This window comes from Lissotriton vulgaris, chromosome 7 (genome assembly GCF_964263255.1).
Source record: "Lissotriton vulgaris chromosome 7, aLisVul1.2, whole genome shotgun sequence".
Classification (NCBI taxonomy): Eukaryota; Metazoa; Chordata; class Amphibia; order Caudata; family Salamandridae; genus Lissotriton; species Lissotriton vulgaris.
In genome coordinates this window covers 463,736,808-463,764,575 of record NC_141695.1, presented here as the reverse complement: position 1 = coordinate 463,764,575, position 27,768 = coordinate 463,736,808, and the positions used below count along the sequence as shown (strand labels likewise).

At 45.4% G+C, this 27,768-nt stretch overlaps 1 protein-coding gene across 2 annotated transcripts in view; it reads left to right on the top strand.

The window, feature by feature from the left end:
• Window positions 1–27,768, top strand: part of UBE2M (ubiquitin conjugating enzyme E2 M) — a 126,844-nt gene that overhangs the window by 87,816 nt on the left and 11,260 nt on the right. For both annotated transcript variants that reach the window (XM_086930505.1, XM_086930504.1), the window contains one exon: window positions 20,787–20,850. In XM_086930505.1, the coding sequence (XP_086786631.1) occupies window positions 20,787–20,850 (64 nt within the window). The remainder of the gene's footprint in view (window positions 1–20,786; window positions 20,851–27,768) is intronic.

The following is a 27,768-nucleotide window of genomic DNA, read 5'->3' as shown; positions in this document are numbered from 1 at the left end:
AATGAAAGTGGTTAATCAGGGTATTCACACTAATATCACACTTGCTTAGTAATATCCGAAAAGTGTGATACCTGTCAGGTGGGATATTTAGGCGAGCAGTATGTTTTGAGGTCTGGCTCGATAGCAGAGCTGTCTGCAGAACATATTGTTGGCATGATTAATATTAATTATGGTAACAATGGGTTTTGCAGACCGGTGTGCCTGGGTCTTGCACAAAGGTATGCCTATTGGTACCAATTACTTGATATATGCACAGAGAGGACTTTGACTTCAAACTGTGCACAAAAGTACGCTCGCAGGTCCTTTGTTCATTATAACCCACACACAGGATGTATTTTGCATGCTGTATCATTAGGCCCTTGTTTACATAACAATATAGACAAGGTACCTTTAACTCACCAGTAGATCAAATCTCCTTTGTACGAAATATACCAAAATCCAGATGCATTGTGCTCACTAGTGCATCACAGTACTCTTATTTTATACCCCAATTTGGGTTAATTGTGTTTACTGGTACATCACGATACCTTTTGTTTATATTACGACACAACCAGGCTACATTGTGCACACTAGTACACCACAATGTAGCCTGGTTGTGTCGTAATATAAACTTTTTTTTACACCAGCCACTGTCGGTTACACAAGGTCTCTCTCTCTCTAAATCTTTCTCTCTGAATCTCTCTCACTCTCTCTCGAAGTCTCTCAATCCCTCTCTCTCTCTAAATCTTTTTCTCTATATAAATCTCTCTAATTCTCTTTCAATCTCTCTAAATCTCTCTCAAAATATCTCGCTGAATCTCTCAATCTCTCTAAATTTCACTCTTTAAATCTCACTCTTTAAATCTCTCTAAATCTCTCTCTATCTAAATCTCTCTCTCTCTCAATCTTTCTCTCGCTCTGGTCGGTTGACATACTAGCTGTCTATTTGGGAGTAGGATGTAGCTGATACTCAACAGTTACTATGTAAACAAGCACTGGCATAGGCAATATGTCTCACTTTTGGGACCTTATAAGTGTTTAGCCACGCAACCGTTGATGTTGTTTCACCAAGGATATTGTGCTGCATAACTAAATACTTATAAGGTCCCAAAAGCGAGACCCAAAGTCAAGGAGTTTTATTTGCATAATTAATTAAAATTGTTACAAAATTCTCCTAATAAAATAAGTTCAAAATGTATTAAAATACTAAAACTATTGTCTCTCAGCCGCGGTTTTGTTGGGGACAGATGCATGAAGATCTAAAAGTTAGGGTGTCCCTAATAGTCCACCAACGGGTGGACCTCCTGTTCAGTTAGTTCCAGGCGTTTTCTTGCTTCTGCCATAAATTTAACTCTGCGGCAAGCCAGAATTATGGAGGAGCCTCCGAGCCAGCTTGTAACTGCATGTCTGCAAGAACGGATGTTTAATGCGTTAAGAATGGGTTTCAATATGAGTTGTCTCTGAATTATCAGGGCCGGACATATACAGAAAAGGTGGGCGAGGGTTTCATTTTTGTACCCACAGAGGCGACATTCTTTCGTCTGGTGGGACGGTTTCCAGGACGGTGAGAGGTCCTTAGAGACGTACATCCCCATCAGATAGGCTATAAAGGATTTTTTGAGATGGTCACTTAAGTGGGCTACTAAATATGCAAGTGGTTTTGGAGTTGTAAACGAGTTCTTAACAGTCCAGCCATGCCGACGTTTTGCCAATGACTCTTTATCCTCCAAAAAGGATTTACCTTTTGCTGCTGAGTTGGCTAGTTTGCTTAGACTTGCTTTGTCTGTCCCAGATTTCCAGACTGATTCCAGCTCCAACTTTTCCACACAGAGTTTAAGATACTTTCCCCAGATGTTAGGGGTGTCTGATTCCCCCCGTTTTTTAATTTCCTCCCAGCATAGCCAGTCCAATGTATCAGGGTCTGCAGAGCGAAGTTTATTGCAGAGTTTCACGAAGCCGCTCATGCCACAGAACTTCTGATTTTGCAGACCAAATTCCAGCCTGACTTGTGAGGCAGAGGCGGATTTTGGCAAGTTGAAGACCGCTTTGTAGATTCTAATTTGTAGCTCGTTTAAGAGGTCGGCCTCCTTGCCACACCATGTAGCTAGGCCTTAAGATGGAGTGGGCATAATCTGCGCTGCCATTACTTTTAATAGATGGTTTTGGTTAGGTCAATCCATTTTTTCTTTTAACGATCGGTGCGCAAAAATGAAAGATTGTGCTTTTGCTTTTAGTGCTGTTTTGTGATCCTTGTAGTTTGCACCTTTCGATATTGTTATTCCCAAGTACTTATAGTACTCTTGTTCTTTCACTGTTGTCCCTTGGGCCATCCGTTTGTACTTTAACTTTTGCGGGTCTACTAGACGGACCACTTTAGTTTTTTCTTTGTTTAATTCCAGGCTTTCCCTTTCGAAGTACGATGTTAATTTGTTGATGGCTCTTTGTAGTCCGATTGGTGTTTTACTCAACAGTACAATATCGTCGGCGTATTGTAGCTAGTGTATTGGGTTATTTGCCAAAAATGGAGAGTGGCTATCTGCTGATTCGATCGCGCTTGTGAGGTCAGACGAAAAGATTAAAGAGGGTGGGGGCTAATACGCAGCCTTGTTTTAGGCCTTGGTGCGTTTGGATGTTCTTGGTTGTATTGCCTCCATTTCCCAGTTTCACTCTTGCCCAGGTGTGGTGGTGTAGGGCTTTGATATCTGTTAAGAGTTGATGTGGCAACCCCCAACTCTCTAGTTTTCTCCACAAACGCTCTCTATTCACCCGATCAAAGGCAGACTTGATCTCTATAAAACAGGCATATAAGCGGATGCCCTTTGCTACCGCTATGTCCGTTAGGATGGACAGGCAAGTGAGCTTTGTTATTGTTCCCATTCCTTGCCTGAATCCAGTTTGAAATTTTGGCATGATCTTTGTTTCTAATATCCAGGCTTGTAATTCCCTTAAAATGCAGGAGGCGTAGAATTTGGCCTCTACGTTGATTAAGGATATCAGTCTGATATTTGTGGGGTTGCGGTGATCGCCATGCTTTAATATGGGATGGATAATGCTGCCTTTCCAGGAGGCGGGTAACTCTGCTTGTTTGTATATTCGGTTGAACATGGGCGTTAGGGTCTCTGACTACAAGTCAGGGTCATGCTTAAAAATCGCGTTTGGCAGCCAATTTGGTCCTGCTGCGCCCTCTAACTTTAATCTTAAAATTATCGTCATAAGTTCATTTTTGGTGGTTAGGTCATCTGGGTCTGTTGGCCCCTTCTGGAGTTTTTCCCACTCTGATTCCCCGTATTCCTTGTAGTTCACACATTTCAGTTCCTCTGTTATCCTTGACTGCCCCTGAGCCGTTGACGTGGCCTGTCACTGTGCTGCTGTATAAAGTTTGCCCGTGTCTGGTCCAGGTTTCTGCATCAACCCTGGCTTCTTGTTCGAGTTTTGCCCCTTGGTTAAGCTCATTTATGATGCCCCAGAAGTCCCAGCTGTTAGGGTGTTTACCTGCAGTTAGAAGTTTGTTCCCGATGGTTTCTTTGTATAGATGCTTTGCGGCCCTCAGTGCGAGACCCATTAGCTATGCCAATGCTTGTTAAAGTGTTGGCAATACACTTTGATTTATGTGGCACACTATCTACTTCGTTTTTCAAGCCATCTTTCTCCAGCGTAAAGTTCTCTTCACAGCTTTGTTTAAAGAGGGCCCGCAGGTTTTGGGCAGGGCCACCGGAATTATGTGCCAAGGAAGGTCCAAATTGTACTGCAAGAAAAGGCAAATTATGCTGCTTAATGCAGCACATTTTGTGGTAGTATTACTTCATAATTTTGTCATTCTGTCTCATGTAAACACTGCCTGTCAAAGGTTTCAACTAAATAGTACCAGTTTAACATACAAATACAATAATAAGCAACTGAAAGATGACCTGTCACCTTTACAAATGGCTTTCCTCTGGGTGGCTAAACAGGTAACCGCAAACTTAGTAACTTTTGATCCGTTTGAGATAGAAATGAAAAAGTTATTTTTAAATTCTGCAGATTATGCATTAGATGGGGGATTGTGGCAAATCCATAATAAGGTGAAAAACACCACAGCAGCAGAATTGCGTAATTCCAGTGGGGATTGATTTTAGGCACGATTCTCAGCAGTTGCCTATTAATTATGGGAGTTTTCCTAATAATCTATAGCCTACAGAATCATATCTAGTAGGACGTAATTAATATTTACCAAAAAACATTGGTATCACTTCAAACGGTTACCTAGGGCTGTTCTGCTTTCCCAGCTCAAACTATTTTGGATGAGCTTAGAGATGTACTCTCTATTCATGAATGTCAAGATAGAGAAGGAAAGATCCTTATTTGGAATCTTAATTGAATTGACGATCTCAGTCCTCTAGAAACTAGAGCGGGCTAAGAATTCACTTTTTAATATCCTCCTGATAATCTTAAACAATGAAAGTGACTGTCTATTTAGCTGTTTAGTTCTGGCTTAAAGGTATCTTTTCCAGTCTACCAGAGCTTATGTAGAAAAATAAAACCGATTTTTAGGGGGAAGTTGGAGTCACATATTCAGCCATTGGACGCTAGAAACAATATTCTTTCCATATTGGAAAATAAAAGCTTTCAACCCTCCGAATCCCAATAAAACCTACACTAGTACAATGTTACCTTTTTCAATTTTGTAAGTGTTTTAAGGGGTCTTAGGCTGTCTGGCTGACTAACTTGTGCTTTAGATTGTTTATATGTAAGAACTTGCCTTTCCTGTACCTCAAAAAAAGTCCTTGCTCCTGCTAGATTTGCGTAGTGGAACTTCCACTTCACTTATTACAAAATGGGTTCTATTGTATTTAATTGGGCAGTAAGTGTTTGAAGATTTACTTGTGACCCATACTGCATTTAGTCTGCAGAATAAGAAGCACAAACAAGTGTACACCTTTACGCTAAGCATGCACAGCAAGCTTTATTCATACAAGTGCTTCAGTCACCCACTCACTTTCAATCTTTCTCCACCTATCTTCACCCACATGCCCACTTATATTTAGCCATGTGCTTAAAGCATTTCATCTTACATTGCCCACCCAATTTGCATTAACAGAATCACTTGCATGCATTCACAAGCTCCAATTTATCCACCTACTCAACCCTTCCTCCAATCTGACTTGTCCATCCATATAAGCCCACACTACTCATCTATTTCTCAACAAGCACTATCTCTCAGCAAAGCCAGATATAACTGCTTGAAACTATTAATGCTCCTTTTTTTTTATGAGCGTACCTATGGGTACATTTTCTCTTGTAAAGTATTCAGAGTTCCTGCACATATGCCCAGATATCTGGCAAACTAAACAATTAGGGACCTTTTATTTTTATCCCATTAAACCTCTTCGAGGCTATTGACGGAACCGTTCCGTCACGGCTCCCGGGTGAGCTGTGCTCATGACGGAACGGTTCTGTCACGGCCCGGCCGCCGCGCCTGCGCTGTGCTGATTTCGTGCCTGAGCGGGGCATTTTAATGGAGCGGGCGGGGCCGCGACGGAACCGTTCCGTCATGAGCACATCTCACCCGCGAGCCGTGACGGAACGGTTCTGTCACCCGCGCGGCCTCGTCCCCCCCCCCCCCCCCGCGACCGTTAGCGCTGAGGCAGAATAGCCGCCGCAGCGAAAGGGTTAAAGGTGTTCTGTGTTATTGAGTGTATGACCAATAGACGAGTTCTAGTTTCAATATAGATGTTCAAAAGGTGAGGCAAATTAAAGGGATGGTGCATTCAGATGGGGAGAACATAGCAAGTCGCAAATTACTCACTTTCGAACAAAGTTTGTGGATGTCCGTCGGGCCTACCTGCGTCGGGTCGACCTGCAGTTGATGGAACCAACTCCCTTCAAATTCTGCCCTCTGTACCACCCGAAATACCCGCGCACCAACTCACATTAAGTGTGTAATCTGTGTTTGTCCCCCGAACACCGAGAACAAGACAGCGACGCTTGCCAGGCTTTCCGCTCCAAGAAAACACTTCCCGACTGTCTGGCTCAACGTCTCGCCATGCAGAGCCAGCATACAAGCTCCATTCCGGACATCTTCGGACGTAGAGGCCGGTGAGGCCATGGAACAGCAGGAGCAGGAGCCGGTCATATCTCAGAATTGGAATCCGACCAAGAGGAGGACATCCCACATGGTCAACATACCTTGAGTACACCTCCCCCGTCATCCCAAGAAACAATTACAATCAAAAAGAAGGCTCCGGTCCAACCCGCGCCCTCAGGCTCCGGTCGGCACCGATATCACGCTTCTGACGTCCTGACCTCTTGCTCAGTACTGAAGCCTACCAAAAAGCCTTTCGGCTCCTTAAGACTCCCTCCAAACAGAGTTCGGAGCCCAGACATTTGGGGTGGATACACAAGTCCGCCACCGACTCCCACCATTTGGCCCCGAAGAAATCGTCTGATCGAAGACATCACGGTTTCAACTCTGGCACTGAAACTTTTGGCGCCGAAACAAACAGAAGTGCAGAAAACAACTACAAAGCCCAGTTTCGATGCCCCAAGTGACAAACCGGGTCGGAAAAAAAAGCTTTTGTATATCCATCCACAGACTAAAGTGACTTTAAAAAGAAAGACTGATGCAGAAGAAGAATATCACATCGCTTTAAAGAAGAGATCTGTTGGAACTAACCCTTCTCCTCCTCTTCCTCCACCTATACTTCCTTCATCACCACCTTCCCCCTCAACTTTAACCAATTTCACCTGAACATTCACCACCACATACACCAGACAAACAGGATGATTGGGATGATGATCGGGATAGGGATGATGATCAGCCATTACAAGACACATGGGATGATTAGAACACCAATTCGCCCACGGGCAATGATCCCGACCTGTACCCTACCAAACCCTCTCAATTAGATGATCGTGTAGGCTACATTGTTAATGGGTAGAGCTGCCAGCTAGCATGGGGTGCAGCTACATAAGGAGTCATAAGAAGATGATTTCCTCCATTAAACCCTCAGTCCCACACAGAAGTCATCACATACACTACCCATGCTTAAAGGGATGGTCAGGGATGTAGATGTACATTTTTAATGACCCAGTCAGAGCTCGTATTCTTACCCATAGAGTGGACCAAAAGTACAAGCCAGCACCATCAGACCTAGTGTGTATATATAAGGGGACAATTGCCTCTAGACTCCCTGGTTGTGTCCATTGCAAGAAAAAGAGCCAACTCCCAGAAAACAGGATAGGCTCTACCTCCTGATAAGGAATCAAAACTTATTGACCCCTCTGGGAAAAGGGTAGCTTCTCAAGCAGCCAATTCCTGGCGTGTCTCCAACACTCAGGAACTGTTAGCGCGATACGACCGTGCGCACTGGGATGAAATGGAACAACTGTGATCCAATATTTACCCCCGTAACACAAATCAAAAGCACAAGGTCTGGTTCATGAAGGGCAACTTATTGCTAACAATCAAATAAGATGCTCTCTAGATGCTGCAGACACTGCTGCTAGAGCTACAGATACTAGTGTCCTTTTGAGAAGGCATGCGGGGCTCTGTATATCTGGTTTTAAACCTGAAGTTCAAAGCTCCTTTTTAAATACCCTGTTCGATAAGGAACATCTCTTTGGCCCAGTGGTAGATTCTTCACTTGAGAAAATTAAGAAAGATACTGAAGTAGCCAACTCTATGGGAGCCCTTCAGTCCAAACATGGTTGTGCTTCCTTTTGACGCTCTTTTTAGAGGTGGTTCCAAAAATCCCTCATCAGAAGCCACCTCCACCTATAAGGGCAAAAACTAACCCTCTCCATCTAGGGGTTATTTACAGGGGAGGTTACAGGGGTAACAATTGTTAGGGCAGGGCCCTGGGTTCAAACACATGCAACTCCCCTGCCAACACAAAGCAGTGACTTGCCTTCACTTCCCCCCGACCACTCAACACCTGTCGGGGGAAGACTGTCAGATTGTCTAACAATCTGGCAATCAATAACAGACAATTGAGTACTCCAAATTATCCGTTCTGGTTACTCCCTGGAATTTATCAACACTCCTCCAAATATTCCACCAAAGCCCCACAGACTATCACCAGACCATCTATACCTCCTCAAACTCTAAAAGGGGCTATAGAGCATGTCGCACCCCAGCATCATGGGTCGGGTATATACTCCTTTTATTGACTAATTCCCCAAAAAGATGGTTCTCTCAGACCAATTTTAGATGTTCGAGAACTCAACCGGTACATTCAGTCATACCATTTCCACATGGTGACACTTCAGCTGTTACTTCCTCTGCTACAGAAAGGCAACTTTCTATCTACTCTTGATCAAAAAGACGCCTACTTTCATATACCAATTCACCCTGCTCATCGCAAATTCCTGAGGTTTGTGGTAGCGGGTCAGCACTATCAGTTCAGAGTACTCCTATTCGGTGTCACTACTACCCCCAGAGTCTTCACAAAGTGTCTGGCCGTAGTAGCTGCTCACCTAAGGAGACAAAGCATCCACGTCTTCCCGCACTTAGACGTCTGGCTCATCAAAGCCAACAGGTACCAACAATGTCTGCAGCACACTTTTAGCACAATTTGGTTACTTAATCAACCAGGTATCACAATCAATGTACCAAGGTCACATCTCTAAACAACCAATACAAAGGACTCCCTAAGAGCCACAATAGATACTCAAACTCTCACTTTTCCCAGCGCAGCCAGAATTCGAAATCTTCAGGCTTTAGTTTCAATCCAACCATTGGATTCCAGCTCAAACTTAGATGCAGCTACTGGGAATTATATCATCCTGCATCATGATGGTTCCCCATGCCGGACTGCACATGATTCGACTTCAAGAATGCTTAGTCAGCCAGGGGAACCAGTCACAAGGTCTGTTGAACGATCTAGTGTTGGTAAGCGGCCGTACTCATTGCTCAGATGCGCCCCTCACTGGCTGGGGAGCTCATTGACAACAGCACACAGTGCAAGGCTTGTGGAGCCAACAACAAAAGTTGCTCCATATCAACTACCTAGAGCTGCTCGCAATACTTCTAGCACTCGAGGCGTTACAAACTCACCTACAGGGCAAAGCTGTCCTAATTCGTACAGACAACATGACTGCCATGTATTGCATACAAAAACTGGGGCGAGGGGGGGGGGGGGTGGGGGGCACTCTCTCCAACTCTCCCATTTAGCTTAAGACATCTGGAGGTGGGCCATTTACCACAAACTTAATCTCCTAGCGGAACACCTCCTAGGAGTCGACAAGCAGATTGCATATCTCCTCAGGCAGAAAAAGCAAATGCACGAATGGGAACTCCACCCTCAGGTCCTCCTTCTATACTTTCAACTTTGGGGAGTCGCTCACATAGACCTGTTCGCCATATACTAAAACGCAAAATTCCCAAACTTCGCGTCCAGGTATCCACACCCTTTGTCCAAAGACAACGGGCCACGGATAAATTGGTCCGGGATATTTGCTTACACTTTTCTGCCTCTCCCACTCATTCCATTAGTGGTTCGGAAACTCAACCAAGCGTCCCTGACACTAATCCTGTTTGCTCCCATACGGGCACGTCAACCTTAGTTCACAACCCTATTGGAACTCTCAGTAGTTCCTCATCAAAAACTACATCTTACACCCAATCTTCTCACACAGAGCCATGGAGACATAAGACATCCAGTCCCCCAGTTAACTCAATCCGGCGATCTGGCTCCTGAAGTCTTAGAGTTTGTCTATCTTAATCTACGGCCAGACTGCATGAATATTATCAAAGAGGCTAGACTTCCTACCAAAAGAGCCTGCTATGCAGCAAAGTGGAATCGGTTTTTGGTATACTCTAATAACCACATCATCCCGCTTGATGCTTTTGTACAAAACATTGTTATTTGTTACATCTACAACGTTCCAATTTAGCGTACACTTCCATACGCTTACATCTGGCTGCAATAGCTGCATACCTCCAGAATAGACCACATCTATCTTTTTAATTGAGCCTGTTATCAAAACCTTTATGGAGGGACTCAAAAGTAATTCCCCTGAGACGTCCACCTGCTCCTGTATGGAAACTGAACATTGTTCTCACCAGACTAATGGGTTCACCCTTTAAGCCATTGCACAAATGTGAACTGCAATTTCTCACATGGAGAGCGGCTTTCCTCGTTGCTATCACATCACTCAGAAGAGTGGGTTAGCTTTAGGCATTAACTATAGAAGAACCCGTCTTACAAATTCACCAAAATAAAGTGGTCTTCAGACTAATTATAAATTCCTTCCTAAAGTCATTTCTGCTTTTCATATCAATCAATCAGTTGTTACCCGTGTTCTTCCCTCAACCAGATTCAGTGGCAGAACGTGCACTACACACATTAGATATGAAGAGAGCATTGCTTTATTACATAGAAAGGACAAAACCTTTCCGCAATACAAATCAACTTTGCTCCACCACACAAAGGCAATCCCATATCAAAATCCGGTATTGCAAGGTGGATAGTCAAGTGCATTCAAATACGCTATGCAAAAGCAAAACAAACGTTAACAGTTCTCCCTAGAGCACACTACACGCAAACTGGGGGCTTTTATTTAATTCTTTGGAAATCTACCCATTGATGACCTATGCAAAGCTGCAACATGGTCTACACCTCACACATTCACAAAACACTATTGTGTAGATGTGTTCGCAACACAACAAGCTAGTGGGCCAGGCAGTTTTACGTACACTATTTCAGACCACTGCAACAGATACAGGTTAGCCACCGCTTTGAGAGAAACTGCTATATAGTCTATGCACAGCATATGATCTACAGCTTATATGCCTCAAATGGAAAATGCTTCTTACCCAGTATGCATCTGTTCTTGGCATATAGAGCTGTATCATGAGTCATGCGCCCACCCGAGGTACCCATACCTATTGCAGTAACCTCTTACTTAAATACATGCATTCATGGACATCTCCTTTTACTACGCTTACTAACTCCATTATCACCCTCTGCGGGAAAACAATCTAACAATGGAGTCGATGCCCATGCAGACTATCACCGAAAGGAGGAGTCATCTACCTTGTGATTGGAAAGACTTCTTCGAAGAAAAACAAAGTGCAAACATCGGGACTCCACGCTAGATGGCGATCTACGCACAGCATATGACTCTACAGCTCTATATTCCTAGATAAGATGCATACTGGGTAAGTAAGATTTTCCTTTTACCAGTTCCTACAAACAGCACAATATATAGATCATCTGGAACATCTGTTCCTGTGGTTTCCTGGAAAAGTTATCTTAATCTATTGCATTATAGTATCAATTTGAGGTAACGCCACCAGGTTAAATTCTTTATCTTCCCACACTGTAAGAATTTAGTGGTGTGTTGCATATTCTCTCCATATCCGGGCCAACCCACATATATATAGGACCTTATTGTTTACTTAACTTCTCAGATTTGTTGTCATCAAGACATTCCTGTGTATGTCTTCCATTCCTATTCACTAATTTCTCCATTTAGAACAGGTCCCCAGCTCTTCCGAAAACTATATGTACATGAGTAGAGGCTGTAATTAGTGATTTCTTGATGGCCTAAATAAGCCTTACCATGCAAAAACACTAGTTTTTCAACTGTTAATTCCTGGTAATTCTTGGTAGTTCACCATTATGTTGTCTGATTCATAGCCCAGTTATATTAATGAAGCTGCTTTCCTTCTGGTACTTAAAAATCCTAAGAATTTACCCATGTCCTATTTACACACTTTGTAAATCATACCATTTCATCCAGTCATCCACCCCTGGACTGGAAGGAAAGGCTCAAGATGTAACGAAAGGAGAATTTGAGATGCCCACAGTTAATGTTGAGAGCCTTACCTAGGAGAAAGATGACCATTGTGTGAGAAGAGGCCCAAAGTAAATCTTACAGAAATGTGTGGGATACAAATAAATGTACCGGTACCATCAAAGTGAATGTGGCTGGTTGAATAAGGTAGTTTGTCCATAGATCCAAAAAGTATTTATCAGTAGGGTTTAAATGTGTGTGAAATCATGGCTTAAGTCTCTATTCAAAGGGCTACATGTGTGGAAAATGGTAAGAGACAGTTGTATGGATGAAAACACCTTGAAACAGGCAGATGGAAACTACTGTACACCAAGTTAGGGGTAGGGGATGGAGGCACGAATAACCGTAGCGAGTAGCATTACTGAGGAGGCTATGATGGACAGGTTTTTATGTAACTTCAAGGTCAAGAAATACTTTATTCGGTTCAATTTTCAAAAACCATAAAAATACAAGACACACATAAAAAATGGTCCAAGAATCCCAATACAGCATTTAAAAAGAGTATCATTCTACAGTTAAAAAGAAGACGTGCAACAATTAAAAATTTACAGGATAAAAAACTTGAATTAAGTTGCAGTAGGCAATATTTGTGGTGGATGTTCTATGTCCAGTTAATCTTTTTGCCCAATCTCACTGCAATGGTTAAAAATTTAGCCACATTATACATTTCCCAAATATCTGTTAACAGTTGAAGATACAATAAAGCTGGTTTGACCTGCCTGAACCCTCTCCCCTTTAATAGGGGTATAATGAATTTTTTCCTGATATCTTTAAAGTGGGCACAGAAAAATAAGTAATGGGCAGTGTCCATGATTGAGTAACCATCACAGTTACATAAATTCAAATCCAAATCCCTGGTCCAGCCGTGACGGCCAGAGATTAACAAATGGACTTTGTTCAATCGGAACTTGGTGAGAAGATACCTGTGGTTTGAGTTGTTAACAACCTTCAGATAAGAGTTCCAGATCATGGTCTGAAGAAACAATCAATTGGTGGGTCCTAACAGAGGGCTTTAGCAGCTCCCTGCTTTCTCTGTCCATTCCACTGTACTTCAAAAAAGTGTTCTTTGCCCACTTCAAATCAGCTTTCACAAGGGCGGATGGATTGTGAAACAGTTCAGGCCGTCCCAGCTTTGCACACGTCTGTTCAACATATTTCAGCCAGGGAATCTTGTTCCAACGATCTAGCTTTAAGCAGTCCTTCAGGATTTCATGATGAACTTCTAGCTCTGAGTTGAGCCACACCGATATCCATTTTAAAAGGGGGGCCATAGAAACTCGGTCTTCCAAGAAATCCACCCCGCATTCCTGATGGACTATGAAGCTGGCAGTGGATCTTGGCAAGGAAAGAATTGATTTTAAAAAATTATCTTCAATCACTTGAAGAAATTTAATAGGCCTAAAGCCCCACAGGTCTGCACCATACATAGCGATGGCAATACATTTAGCAGCATACACTTTTAAAACTGCCTCTATGGGCTTCACCCCTAGTTTACGTGAAAAACCCAGACCGCAGATATGGATTGTGCCAAAACCTTTTTTTTTTTTCTCCAACATTTGGGGGTGCCATGTAGAACGGTCATCAAACACAACACCCAGATAAGGGAATCTAGAAACTCTTGATAGCTTGTGGCCGTTACAGTGCAGTGTCATAACATTTTTTTTGGCCTTTGCATTGTGGCCTACCACCATAACGTGGGATTTGCCAAAATTGATACTTAAATCCAGTTTTGTCATAAAAATATAAAAAGAGTTCAACAGACTTTGTAAACCCACTGTGGTTCTAGCTATAAGAGCAGCATCGTCCGCATACAATAATGCGGGCAGTAGGTATTTCCCCGCCCTAGGTATATCCTTACAAGCTATACTCAATATTCCACCCAAATCATTGATATATAGTGTAAAGAGCAGGGGAGCAAGAATGCAACCCTGCCTTACACCATTGGTAATACTGATTTTCCCTGTACAGTTCCCTTTTCTGTCGTAACGGACCGTGGCGGTAAGGTCCCTATGGAGGTCTGCTAGAAAATACACAACATTTGGGTCAATTCCAGTACTAAGAAGCTGTCCCCACAACTTGGATCTGTTAACTCGGTCGAAAGCCGAGGACAGATCCATGAAGGCAATATACAGGGATCCTTGCATTACTTGTGTGTATTTCCCTATGATCAGTTGTAGGTTTAGGCTTTGATCGATGGTACTACGCCCTTTTCTAGAACCATACTGAAGGGGGGGAGAGGGTGTTAGTCTCCTCTAACCATTCAGTAAGTTTGCTTAGGACCACTCTCCCTAGGACCTTGACCGCAGAATCTATAAGGGATATAGGGCGATAATTTCCGGGATCCCCCCTGTCCCCTTTTTTATAGATAGGGACAATCACTGATTGGGTCCATGATTCTGGGATACCTGCTTTAAAAATTCTGTTGAAAACTCTAGCTAAAATTTTAGACCAGAATAAAATGTCAACTTTAAAAAGATCAGCGGGAACCCCATCTGGCCCGGGAGCTTTATTGCTAGTCATTTTCCCAATGGCCACGGCCACCTCTTCTTCATCTACCGTTAGGCTATAAGGGAGTTGGAAAAAGCTGGTCGTGTCTTCAACCCCAGGGGCTTCCTGTTCGTAAACAGATTTAAAGTGCAAGTGCTATTCGTCTTCTTGAATACCACAATCCAGGTCGTTATTGCTTGAATCCGAGAAGAAGGGTTGGTTGACCACGACCCAGAATTTGGCGCTACTTTTCAAAACATCAGTTGAGGTCAGGTCGGCCCAAGTGTCCTCTCTGATCTCACGTCGCCTTTTTTCAATGGTGGACTTGTATTCTTTCCTAAGGGTGGCCACAAGCGTTCTATCTACTGGTTTAGATTTAAGTGCTACTTTTAACTTATGATTAGCAGCAGAACATTTGTTGTCAAACCAGCCTTCCTTTCCTTGGGTTTTCCTGTTACCCTGTCGCGTCAGGTTGGACAGAATATCGGCGCAGACCCTTTTATACGCCTCTATTACCTCATTGTCCTCCACCTGATCATCCATACAGTTTTATGGCTTCCTGACTACTGATACACAGATTACAAAAAAAGTCCTCAGGAATTATCTTACACCACTTAATTCTGCGTGCCTGGTCAGTTGGTCGTATGTCACATTTATCCGCTAAACTCAAGCTACTTTCCTTGATATCAAATACATTCTTGACTTTTAATACAACCAGATTATGGTCACTGTAATGGGACCTTACAACAAAGTAACTAATGATTTGACTCTCGTGACTACTGCTCAAAAAAATATAGTCAATTGTGGACCCACTGCCGTGACCCGTAAAGGTGGGAATGTCCTCTTCCCCCCCAGTTGGCAACATTAACCCATTTTCAGCCAACATGGATTCTAAAAAAGTTCCCTGTTCTGAATGTTCGAAGTGGATGTTCTCTTCTTCCGGGGGGCCAAATAAAACATTGGGGGGACATTTATCCTGGCAACCATGGACATTAAAATCTCCCAGTAAAATAACAATACATTCAGTCTCTATAGACTCCTTGAAGTTAACTAAGAAAGAGTTTAACCTCAGCAAATTGTCAACTTGATGTTCCCTGTCAAAGGAGTTGTAAAAGTTCACCAACAGTACTGTGTTAGAGCCCCTGTGTGTAATTAAGACTGCGAGGCAGTAAGGGCTACCAGTAGGAATTTCTTTATAAATGCCCGGAATTTTGGCGGATATCAATGTAACCAGACCGCCTCTGGCCCGCCCTCGCTTTGAATTTACTGCTGGGAGAAAAAAAGTAGTAAAGCCATCCACTGTGAGTATGTTGTCGGTGGCCCATGTTTCCTGCATGGCTATTATGTCCGTGGTGCCTATAAGGTCTCTCCAATAGGGGTCATCAATTTTACTCCTAAGGCCCGCAATGTTCCATGTGGCCAATGTAATCCCCCGCCTGCCCTTTTCATTTTCGTCTTTCGCACAAAATGCTGTCCCTCCCTCAGTACCCTGACCTATGGTTGACACAGGGTCAGTATTTATCTCAGTGTTTGACTCTTGTGCGGGCTGACTGCCCTGTGGGGAGATGGAAGGGGTGTTTTGCAACTGTTTGGTGGGTGAGCCCAGTTTTTGTCAATCTACCCACTCCATAAATGACGGGCACTCGTAATGATTAAACGTTGGAACGTTAAAGTAGTTTTCTTGCCCGTTCACAAAGTGGTGGTCATAATGCGGGTAGCTATTTTGGGGCCCTGCAGCAAACCCTCCCTGGAAAGGTCTAGCCCTTCTTCTCCTGACCAGGTTCCATCCATCCTCGCCACCCTCCTCCCAGCCACGGGGATGCGCCTCCCATGGGGGGTTGAACCTCTGTCTGTTTTTATGATCCTGTGGGCCCCTTAACCAGCTCCATCTTTTGTCTAGTTGATTCCCCTGTGCGTAGAAGTAGAGAGGCCTGGCAGTAACCGTGCTTGCCTGATAGCGCGGAGTGCCGGCACAGATGTAATTTGCCACCTGTGGGTTCTCAAAGGTAACCACAATGCAGTCACCTTGTAGATTTTTCCTATTACCGCCAACCCAAGGAGTTCTCTCCACCATTAAGATGTTACTAGGCATGCCGGGTGGTAATGGGTGGTTTTTAGACAACCAATGACATACTTTATTTTTTAGAGCCTGGTAAGATTCTACTTCAGTTGGTGCAAGTTCAGTAACCCCGGTCAGGATCACAACATAAGAACATGCATCCGGGGGAAGATGGATATTTATCTGAGACTCTCTCTTGTCTTTTGGGGCCTGGTCCAGTTTAGGGGTCGAGGTTGTGGGGTCTTTAAATTTGACTTGAGGGATAACCTTGGGTTTAGCTGGGTTCAGAGTTTGTTTTGGGTCAGGGGTCTTTAAGGTAGTGCCTCCTGGATTGATGGTGTTACCAGTATTGCTGGGCACATTTTTTTTGGTGTTGGGGACACTTTTATCAACTAAAGATGGCTTATTCATTGCAGTTTTTGCGTGTGGTACCTTATTGTTCAAATTAAAGCTAGGGGCACTTATGTCTTTATGAATGTTTTTTTAGACTTGTTTCTAGGCAGCGTAGCCTAACTTCGATGGGTTCCAGGAGAATTTTTAACATTTCAAAGATGTTATTATTTACCATACTTAGGCTACTTCTATCCTCGCTGCTTCTGACATGATTGTCTACCGCCCCACTTAATTCCAGGATTTCCTCTAGACTGCTGTCTACAACAGTATCATCTGGTAGGCTTAGGGGTAGGCCAACATTGGCTTGGTGCACTCCCCCATGTCTTTTGTTTTGGAATTGCCCCCTCTTTCATGCCCCTTTGGTGTAGTGCGTTAGCCATGGGGAAATTTTCAGACTCATTTTCAACTGGACCTCTGTCTACTAACAAAGTGAGATTAGGGGTAGCCTCCAAACCATCTTGAGAGCTTAAGACATCATAACCCCCCTCATTATGTACGATAGCAAGAGTGTTTGGACCTGTTGCAGCATGTGGGGTACAAGCTTGAGCTATAAGGCCTAAGGAGGATCGCTTGGCCATAGCCAAGTCTTGGGACACCCTTCTATCCATTAAAATAATCCCTTCATCTATTAAAGCATGAGTCCGAACAATAAAATCATCAAGGGTACCAGTCAGTTTTTTTGCTCCTGCAGCTACCATACTTCTGGTCTCTCGGCAGTTCATAACAGACCCTGATGATATAGCAGTGGTAGGTTTCAGCAATTACGCTGGTCGAGCACAAAAGTCAATCTGATATGTCAGTCCCGTATAAAATAGAAACATTAACAATTGGCAGACTTAGTTGTTTAGAGGCCCGTGGGCCCGGGGGCTGATGACCAACTGACCAACTGGCAGCGTGAGTGGCCCAGGCCAGGCTCCTCAGGCCTCTGAGGGCCACAGAGGGCCCGCCCTGTGCCCGGGCTTAGCCCCGCGCTTGGTCCCGCTACGCGGAGGGGGCGTTGATGTTTTAAGCGCCTCCGGGCGCCTTTGCAGACGTCACAGGGAGCGCCCCCGCTATGGCTCTTGGGGGTTGTTGTCCCCCCGCTCAGCGGCCGCTCTGGTGTAGGAAGGCGGCGGCGGGGGGGACTCGGTGTCAGGCTCCCGCTTCTCCCGGTTCTCTGGTCCTGGCTGCGCAGGAACGGCAGCAAACTCCTCAGGCAGGTAGGGTAAAGAAAAGTTAGGGCTTATGTAACTTCAATATTTCAGTTTTCTGATATTAAAGACGGAGCAGTGTGTGGTATCCAGTATGAATGGGTAAATTGGAGTGGTGATATTTAAGTGTTTAATGTATGTATTCAGGTCGCTTCTGAGGGCACTGGATGTGTCAGTTGGAGGATGGTAGCCCTTGTGTGTGTTTTGTGTGGCGCTTACCTGCCTTTACTCAAGTTGTAGCTTTGAGCTGTGTGAACCCTGGTATTCTCACATGCATCTGGTATCTACCTCATATTGGTATTGATTATTGTAAGGGAATGTTCACATTATGATCTTAAGTTGCTATTTGTAGGAGAGTAGGGTCTGCAATCCCATGATCACCCAGATTTTTTGCTTTTGTTTCACTGGTTTACGACTTTCTCTGGCTGTGGGCCTGCCAATCAGACCCACAGCCTGGCTGTTCTCTTTCTAAACTACGAGATGTACCCTAGGTGCATTTACCAATTGGTACTGGGCCACCTTATCAGACCCCGTAACGCAGGGCATAGGTGTACCCAGGGCCACCAGGGGCTGCAGCATGTATTGTGCCACCCCTGGCTGGCCTCCTAAATTTGACACAACTGGCTGCATGACAGCTGGGGCGAAGTCGTGTAATCACCCTTTGCTTTAGATATAGTAGCTCTATATCTAACCCTCCAATGGACACCCGAGTCCCTATCAGTCACTCCTATGGCAGGCATTGACAATCCTGAAGGCAGAGTGCATGGGCTCGTGTGAACTGTGTTCTGGCCCGAGCCGAGCCGGTTGCAGCTTGCGGAGAAAAGACCCAATGGCTGTTCCATGATAACGCGTGCCACATCGGTAACTTCGGTGTCGCGTTATCAAGACATGTCTAGTAAGGTGTCATACGAATCGGGATGCTGCCCTCTCACCAACTCTGGCGACGAGGTTAGCATTCCGCCCTTCTAGAGGGACACGACATGTACGTAACTGTGAACCCCGGTTAAAGTTAACGAAAGCCTCAGCTCCACAAAATGGATGCTGCCACCACAGACACGAGTCTGACCTCCTGCTGCTGGGAGTCCTTCCAGCGAGGAGCGCTTGGACAAAGGGTTTCCTGTCAAGGGCGGTGTTCGCACCGTCCCAGACAGGGTTTGTGTATTCTGGGTAGGTAGGGCTTTTGCGAGAAGGTGACTGCGGAGTGGCACCCCGGTGCTCACTACGCATCTGCCGGTTAGAACCAGTTCCAGGGGCGACAGCCCTGGCCTGGGGAAAGTCCGGCAGGGGAGAGGGGCGTAACTACCCCCCTTCCTGGTCCCACCCTTAGGGCAGGACCTAGTCATGTACCCACCCCTTTCTTTAGGATAAAGGCCGGAGCGGGGACCCTTCCAAATTAGATCATCTTTGAATCAAGAATACTTTCTACGAAAGGACTTCAAGACTCTTCTCAAGATTTCTCCCTTGTGGCTAAGGAGTAGTCACCCTGCATCAGCGGGCACCATCTAAGAACTCTGCGGTTTGCTGTAAGTCCTTCCTCAAGGAATCCGACGGCCCAGCTCGACGAGAACCGGCTTCCCTGGCACCTCTGACCTCTACCCACGTCATCAGCTCAGCTGTGATCTGTGGGTGCGACGAGACCTCGAGGGACCGGCCATCATCAGAACCTGCACGCTCTTAAAAACCAGCACGACCATCGAGGTAACTCTCTGGTGAGTGCTCTGGGGTCCGAGAAGCCCCGACCCTGAGCCGCTCCAGCACCGAAGTACAGTCTCCCAGCATCTCCACGATCTGCGTGGGGCCCTTCTGCTCGCTGCTCAGCACGTTGTCTGGTCACTAGCCGCTGGCTCGTGTCCTTCTGTGACGACATCCGAAAATCAACACTGCCGGTCTGGTTGCTCCAGACTGGCCCTTGCTTCCATCTTTTCGAGAAGCACTCCGGACCCTCCTGGTCCACTCAAGACGCCGACAGCGACATCCGTCGTGGGACAGCTCGCACCTCCACCGTGGTCGCCGACAACGCCTCCTGGTCCGTGAGACTGCAGAGCCTAGCGTCGCCCACTCACCTGGTCGAGGTGACGGCCAACTGGTGCCTTCCTGGTACCCTCTGACTACTGGCTAGTAGTACGAACTTGGTCCCCTCTGCTTTCAGGTTTTCATCAATCTCCGATCCAGGCTTGGATCCCTACGAACTATTCATCACTGGTCGCCGGCCAGCAACTCCTTTTCTTCCGGCTCCTGGCTCGTCAGCGAAGACCCCGACGCCTGTAAGACTTGCAGCCGCAGCCCTCGTGGCTAGGTAACTCGGCATTTCAGTGCCTGCATAGCCTCCTTACTCTAGGGTCCCGAGTCCCTCGCTTCCGACTTGCCTGAACCTTTCCGTGTCCCCGGACACTTGTTTTAAACTGTGCACTTGAAGTATTTACTAAAGAGATTTGGTTTGTGCTTAGTACCCTGTCCTCATAAAGAGTACAGGGCTGTTGTGATTCTTAATAAATATACTGTTTATTTTCATAACACTTGTGTGGTGTCCTTTCACTGGGTGTTCAAGGGGTACATGTGTGGTAAACAGCTGGCTTAACGCGCCCTCTCGAGTCTTTAGCCTTAGACTGCTCGTATCCACGCTACTAGGATAGCTGGTCTATAGGTTGACTTACAACCAAACACCATAAGGGTCGTTGGAACGATACATAGCGGTCGCTAGAATAGCGAACGTTGCATATCGGGCCAACTTCTCACACTATTGAACTGGGATTTGAGGAATCCAACTGTTAACTATGACACCAACTGCTTAAGGGTGAAGAAGGTAACTTTTCATAGGTGTGTTCGTAAAAACTATAGAAGCATGGAATGGTGCTCTCCTTTTGTCGTCTAACCTTTCTTCTTCCTGTTTTGCTCCACAGAGAGGACTGGAAACCTGTACTAACGATAAACTCTATTATTTATGGTTTGCAGTATCTGTTCTTGGTGAGTGTTTTTCGACTTTGTGTGATATTCGTTTTTATTGTTTCCATGATTCCAATTTTTATTGGACAATAAAGCACAATTCATTCATTCATTCCAAAGGCTCTAGGGTCTGTGGAGGGGTCTGTCATCCTAAGACACAGACATGTGGGGCATATCACCAATGTTAAATCTTCTGGTGACACTGCAAGGGTAGAACTGGATCAGAGAGAGGGCTGGGTCAAGGATGGAAAAAGCAGATGAAAAATGCTGTACTCCATCATGTATGTTTTACCAGCCTAAAGCAGAGTAGTCTAATTTGCATTCACTGTACATGTTTTGTTGTGTTTTCCTCTCAAGCCTGCTTTCTTTTGCCACTGTATTATCTCGCATTAAATCTTCCTTTATTTATATGGGTAGGAATATTTACCATCCCCACATTTGTGGGAATGTTTATAATTTTTGTGGAATACTTTGAAAAAAGATTTTTAGCCCCGCTATACCATCTGTACCAACTCTTAACTGACTTATCGATGTTATAGTGGATAGTAAACACCTCTATCATAGCCCACAAGCAGTTCAGGCCCACAGTTGCCCTTGATATGGGCTCATCAGCCAGATATAGCTTGTTTCTTGTGACACTGTGTGCACACGACCCAAGTCTGGGCATACCCGTCCGACTTAGGGCAACATACTAAAGTTTACAAAAGTGATGGATGGAATGCTTGGTTTAATCTTGGAGGGGTATGCTGAGAAGTGCCAGAGGAGTGAGACTATTTTCGCAGTGTAAAGTTAATGTGGGTGTAATCTCTAACATAACACTGTGTGGATAAAACGGTTTTACAATTTTTTTCTACTAATTTCATTTTTCGTTCAAGCGTCAGTTTTAAGAATACATAGTCTTGCTTTTTAGTCCGTGCACAGCATGTGATCTTTGGTAACACATGCTGCAGCCGGGAAACATTTTCTTACATGTAGCATGCAGTTATCACATGGAGGAACTTAGTTATTGCTGTAGGTATTGGGAATAGCTCCTATTCTTGCAGAATATGCGAAAAAGCTTGTAGACTGATTGTTATGAGAAACAAATTGCAATCACTGCATCCCTTTTCTACTTTCTTCATATGCTCTGTAAATTTCTTGCTCTTGTCTAATTGGGCCTTAGAAAAAAAAGAAGTGTTACCACACCTGCAGGTCTAATTACTTTAATATTTTAATCAACATAACTAATGTGTGTGACCGATAAACTCCTCTAAAGGTGTGTGATCCTAGGCATATATTGTTTCAACTACTCGTTTTTTTCTATATTATCACATTTGAGCGCACCATCAAATATGTGAGTTCAGCATGTCTGCAGCACAAAAAAACTTTATTTTTTAATTAACATTTGCTCCATGTATTAAAATCTAGCCCACATATAGGGTACACATGACATTGACTTGCCTCTTAGTTCACTAATAGAAATGTGAACCGGGGTGGGGGCAGGAATGTTTCTCAGTTCAGATTTCAAATTCTGCTTTAATAAATGTATTACTAATGCATGATGTGGTAGCACACTGTCATTTACAAACTGACATTTTCCATTGAAATGGCCATGAACGTTCCCACCAGCATGCAGATTTACTGATGAATCAAATGATTTATTTATTTATTTTTAGAGTTTTCTATAGCGCGAACTTGAACCGATTAGGTTATCAGAGCGCTTTACATAGCACCAGTTCCGTTACATGTTATCACAGCAGTTTACATAGAATCAGTTACGTTGCACATTTCAGGATCTTGAACCGATTAGGTTATCAAAGCGCTTTACATAAGACAGCATTCGATGTCCAGTGCCCTCCTCCGCCGTGTAGCGGGGGACCACTTCCAGCCCTCCGAAGTCGTCGAGCTGTCGGGACTAGGCTCCTGGAATTTCAGCTGCCCCTTTACAACTAATTTGTTTGAAGTCATGACGGATACACATGGATATACTCTAAAAGTCACATCTACTGTATATACTAGTGATTAGAGTTATCTCTATATACATAGGGAGGGGATAAGACTGGTTTTAAAGTCACATCACCAAGGGAGGGACAGAGAATGGCAGGAAAGTGAGACAAACCAGAGAGGGAAGCAGATAGTCACAAGTAGGCATCAGGAGAGACAATAGAGAGGTCACTAGGACAGAGAGGGGGAGGTGAGAGATCGCTAAAAAGGCGGAGTAGAAAGGTAGAAGAAGAAGTGAGTCATAGAGAGAAAATGGCGGGGAACACAGAGGTCCAAGTCTGAAAGTCCAGGAAGAGTGCTGCAAGTCCGGGGGGAGAAAGGCAGTCCAAAGCAACGGTTGGGTGATTACCCTCTTGTGTTAATTATGTCCTTGCTGCAGAGAGAGAAAATCCCTTTAGGTTTGTCCCTGGAAGCGCGTGGTCCGTTGCTCACCTCTGTCCCGATGGTGCTGTACACCCCCAGATATCCAGGATCGGCTCCGTCGGCAGTTTTCAACAATGGACGCCATATTGGAGTCGGGCGATTGTTGCCGATCGGGGGCTACACACAACACACGGCAGCTGGTGATCCAGGAGATCCGGCATGTTGCAGGACCACAGGGCAAAACGGAAGTGGCAGAGGCCCCCAAAGCGGCAGCCGGACGGGAGGCAGGCCCGACAGCCTGAGAGAGGGCCGCAGGATAGGCAGGAGGCTGGGGAGAAGTAGGGGCTGTCTCCCAGAATATTGCTTTGCCTGTTTGCAGAGGCTCTATGCTAACTTCCACCGAGCATGGTTTTCGCCGTACATACAGAACCCTGTTGGATGGCGTGGGCAGCCCGCTGGATGCGCGTTGGTTGCTATGCCAATATTGGTTCACCTCCTATGGCAGCCCACGGTCGCATATTGCTACCACGCACAGGGGGATACGACCGATGTTACTGTCGTCCCGACCTTCCCCGCGCATTGTCCAACATCGCCACACTGACACTGCTCGATCACGTCCCTAATGGCTGCTAACCCTCAGTTCGCTCCACAGCAGCACCGCAATGTCTCTTGTGTCTCTAGCATGCGTGCCTGAGTAAGCCGCCGCCGTACTCCGTGGTTCCTTGTGGGCAAACACAGTTGATAGTCGCAGGCGCCCCAGAGAAAGGTTTGACCCGGGTGCTGGGCTTGCCGGCAGTTGCAGATCATCGTTGTCGCTAGTTTAGTGCAAGAGAGCCACACATTTAATGTCCGTACATTGCCATGGAGCTCTTTACTTTTGTGCGTTTCACGCTGGCCGCCATCTTGCGCTCCGTGGAACGCATATCGCAATTTACTCACGGTCCGTTGTCTGGTTAGGTCTGCACACGATTTTCCGCGCCACATTATTGGCGGACACCTCTTGTATCCTCCCTGATGACCAGAGGGCGCAGATATTGCCCATGGGGTGCTCGTTTGGTCCGTTACTTCATAACGCGGTCACCGCCATTTTGGGAGGTCGTCCGAGGTCCGCTCCGTCCACCTCCGTTTTTGCTTATTCAGGCAGTTCCAGACCTCGGAAACACCCGCCGGGAGGTCCCGACATGTTCCGACGACCTATGTAGCAAAGTCCGTCCGTTTTAGGGTCATTGGCAGCCCGCTATCAGTCACAGCAGTCTCCCGTCCGGCGGAGCTGTCTCAGGAGCCACCAACGGGCTTTAAGCTCCGCCCCATGACCCAATGATGATTTGTAAAATTGGGTTTCAGCAAATAGTTACCATTTGCACATTACAGCTAGGACATTCCGATTTTGTTTTGCTCAATCTTGATGCTTTAGTGAAAAAATGTCTGAAATATAAAGGAGCTCTAAATGGAATGAAGTGTTAGTAGCATGTTGAAACACTTGCTCAACATAATCTTTCCTTCTGTTGTTGTGCTCAGCCTATTGCAACTTTCATTTTCTTTGAAGTAGTCTTTCAAGTCACAAGGTGTTGTTGACTCCGCCCCTGGTAGTGAACACACATGGACACTTACTCCATTGTTACATTGTGTTTGAGGCATATGAGCTGTAGATCACATGCTTTGCAAACTCCTTCCAAGTAGTGTTGGGTCCTGATTTTTGCAAGTTGTTTTTCTTCGAAGAAGTCTTTTCCAGTCACGGGGTAGGTGACTCCTTTTGTTGATCGTGCACATGGGCATCAGCTCCATTGTTAGATTGATCTTTTCCGCCATCGGGTTTGGACGCAAATTGCTGCCCTCCGGTCTGACAGTTTCTCTGGTTCCCCTCGGTGCCCAATACACTCATCCTCGAAGGTATTGTTTTCGATTGTGTAATTCCATTCTCCGCGAATCATATTTACTGAAAAATCCCTCTTTCGGTTGGGTAGCTCGTGGAAGGACTTCGGGCCTACCTGTGTTGGTCCGCCTCACAGTAGATTGAACGTACTCCATTTAAATTCTGCCATCGGTGCCACGTGAAGTTTCAGCGCACCGACTCACACGAAGTGTGCAACCTGTGCTTGTCTCCGGAGTACAGGACGGTGACGCATTTATGGCTTTCCGATCGAAAAAAACACTTTGCGACTGTCAGGCTCGACATTGCGACATGCATAGCCAACACACTGGTACTATTCGGGAGCTCTCGGAGAAGATTCAAAACAAGAGACCGGAGACGCTATGGGAGCAGAGGAAGAACAAGACCAGATCTCCATCTCGGACTACGGTTCCAACAGGGACAAAGGGGCAAGTACAGCGTACCGTGAGTGCAGATCCTCGCTTGCCCCAAAGTCCACCTCAGCCCAAGAAGGCTCCAGTCCAATCCCTGCCTCTTGCCACGGTAAGCACCGAGACCATGGTTCCGACACCCCAGCTTCCGACTCGGCACCGAAACATACCCCAAACCCTTCCGGCTCCGAACAGAGAAATTTTAAAACGGACACGGAGCCGAAACCTTCGGGGTGGCAGTCAGGCAGGCTTTGCCTAACCCCTTTCGAAGCCAAAAACTCCTTTGGATCCGAAATCCTCCGCATCCAAAACCCCTGCACCCAAAACACTGGCACCCAAGCCTTCTGCACCGAAACAAACTGATGTGCTGATTCCACCAAAAGAGCACCATTTAGATGTTCCGCCCTCCAAACCGGATCCTAAACAACGTGAGCTCTTTATGCATCCAACAACTGGAAATATTGCCACCAAGTTAACAATAAAACGCGAACCTGAGACTGAAGAGGCCTACCACATTCCTTTAAAAAAGAAAAATGTGGGTACTAACCCTTCTCCCCCTCTTCCATTACCTCCTTCTCAGTTTCAACCCTTACTAATTTCACCCAAGACCTCACCACCACATACACCTGATGATCAGGATGATGGTAATGGGGGACAATGGGCTAACACCTACACACCCCTGGACAGATTACAACACCAATTCGCCCACAGGGAATGATCCTGATATGTACCCTACCAAGCCTTCTCCAACGGACAACAGTGTAGGATACATAGAACAGTTGGGTAGAGGTGCTACCCACCATGGGGTTCAGGTCCATACAGAATTCCTAGAAGATTTTTTTTTTTTCGAAACACTCAGTAGTACCCAAAAATCCTCACACAGACACTCCCCTTGTTCAAGGGTATGATTAGACACGTGGATTACCTTTTTAATGATCCGGTCAGAGCATGTATTCTCACACTTAGTGGAGACAAGAAATATACACAGCCACCATCAGATCCAGCATACATAAGGGGGCAGTTACTATTGGATTCATTGGTAGTTTCCAACGCACGTAAAAGGGCCAATTCCCAAACCACAGGAGTTGCCCCACCCCCAGACAAAGAATCTGAGTTACTAGACGCTTCGGGGAAAAGAGTAATCTCCCAGGCTGCAAACTTTGGGTGCCTCTCCAATACCCAAGCACTTTTAGCTAGGTACGACAGGGCACATTGGGATGGAATGGAGCAGTTGCTCCAGTTTCTACCAGATTAGCACAAGTCCAAAGTTCAAGTCCTAGTGCTGGAGGGACAGCTCACATCAATCATTCAATCCGGTGCGCCCTAGATGCTGGTGACACAGCAGCCAGAGCTGTCAACACCAGCTTTCTTTTAAGAAGGCATGCCAGGTTACGCATGTCAGTTTTTAAACCAGAGGTTCAAACTTCTATCCTGAACACACCATTTGATAAGGAACACCTTTTTGGCACTGTGGTAGATTCATCATTAGAAAAAATGAAGTACACAGAGGTTGCTAAATCTATGGGAGCCCTCCGATTAACTGCAGGACGTGGTTCCTTTCGTGTCTCCTATCGCGGATGGTCCAAAAATACCTAATTAGACACTGCCTCTACCACCTATAAAGGCAACAATCAACCCTCACCCTCTAGGTGTTTCTTCAGAGTGGGTTACAGAGGCAACAATGGCAAGGGTAGAGGTTCCAACACACGCACCTACCCCTCCAGTAGCAAACAGGGACTTGCCTACACTCCCGCCCCCACCCCCTAACCATTTAATGCCTTTCAGGGGGGGCTTTCACATTTCCATCCGGTCTGGCAGTCTAGAACTACAGACAAATGGGTACTAGAAATTATCCGTCCTGGTTATTGCCTGGAGTTTATTAACAATCCTCCAAACATTCCTCCCCGTTCACACAAATTGTCACCGGATCACTTACACCTCCTCAAACAAGAGATTCAGTCTCTCCTTTTAAAAGGAGCTAAAGAGCCCGTTCTCCTTTTTATTTTCTCATACCCAAAAAGGACTGTTCTCTCAGGCCAATCTTGGACCTCAGAGAATTAAAACTTTACATAATCTGACCATTTTCACATGGTAACACTTCAACTAGTGCTCCCACTCCTGCAACAGTGTGACTTTCTGTCTACTCTAGACTTAAAGGACGCCTAATTCCATTTCCAATACAACCCGCTCATCGCAAAGTTCTCAGATTTGTGATAGCGGGCCAACATTATCAGTTCAAAGTACTCCCCTTCAGAGTCACCACTACACTCCGAGTTTTTACAGTGTCTGGCA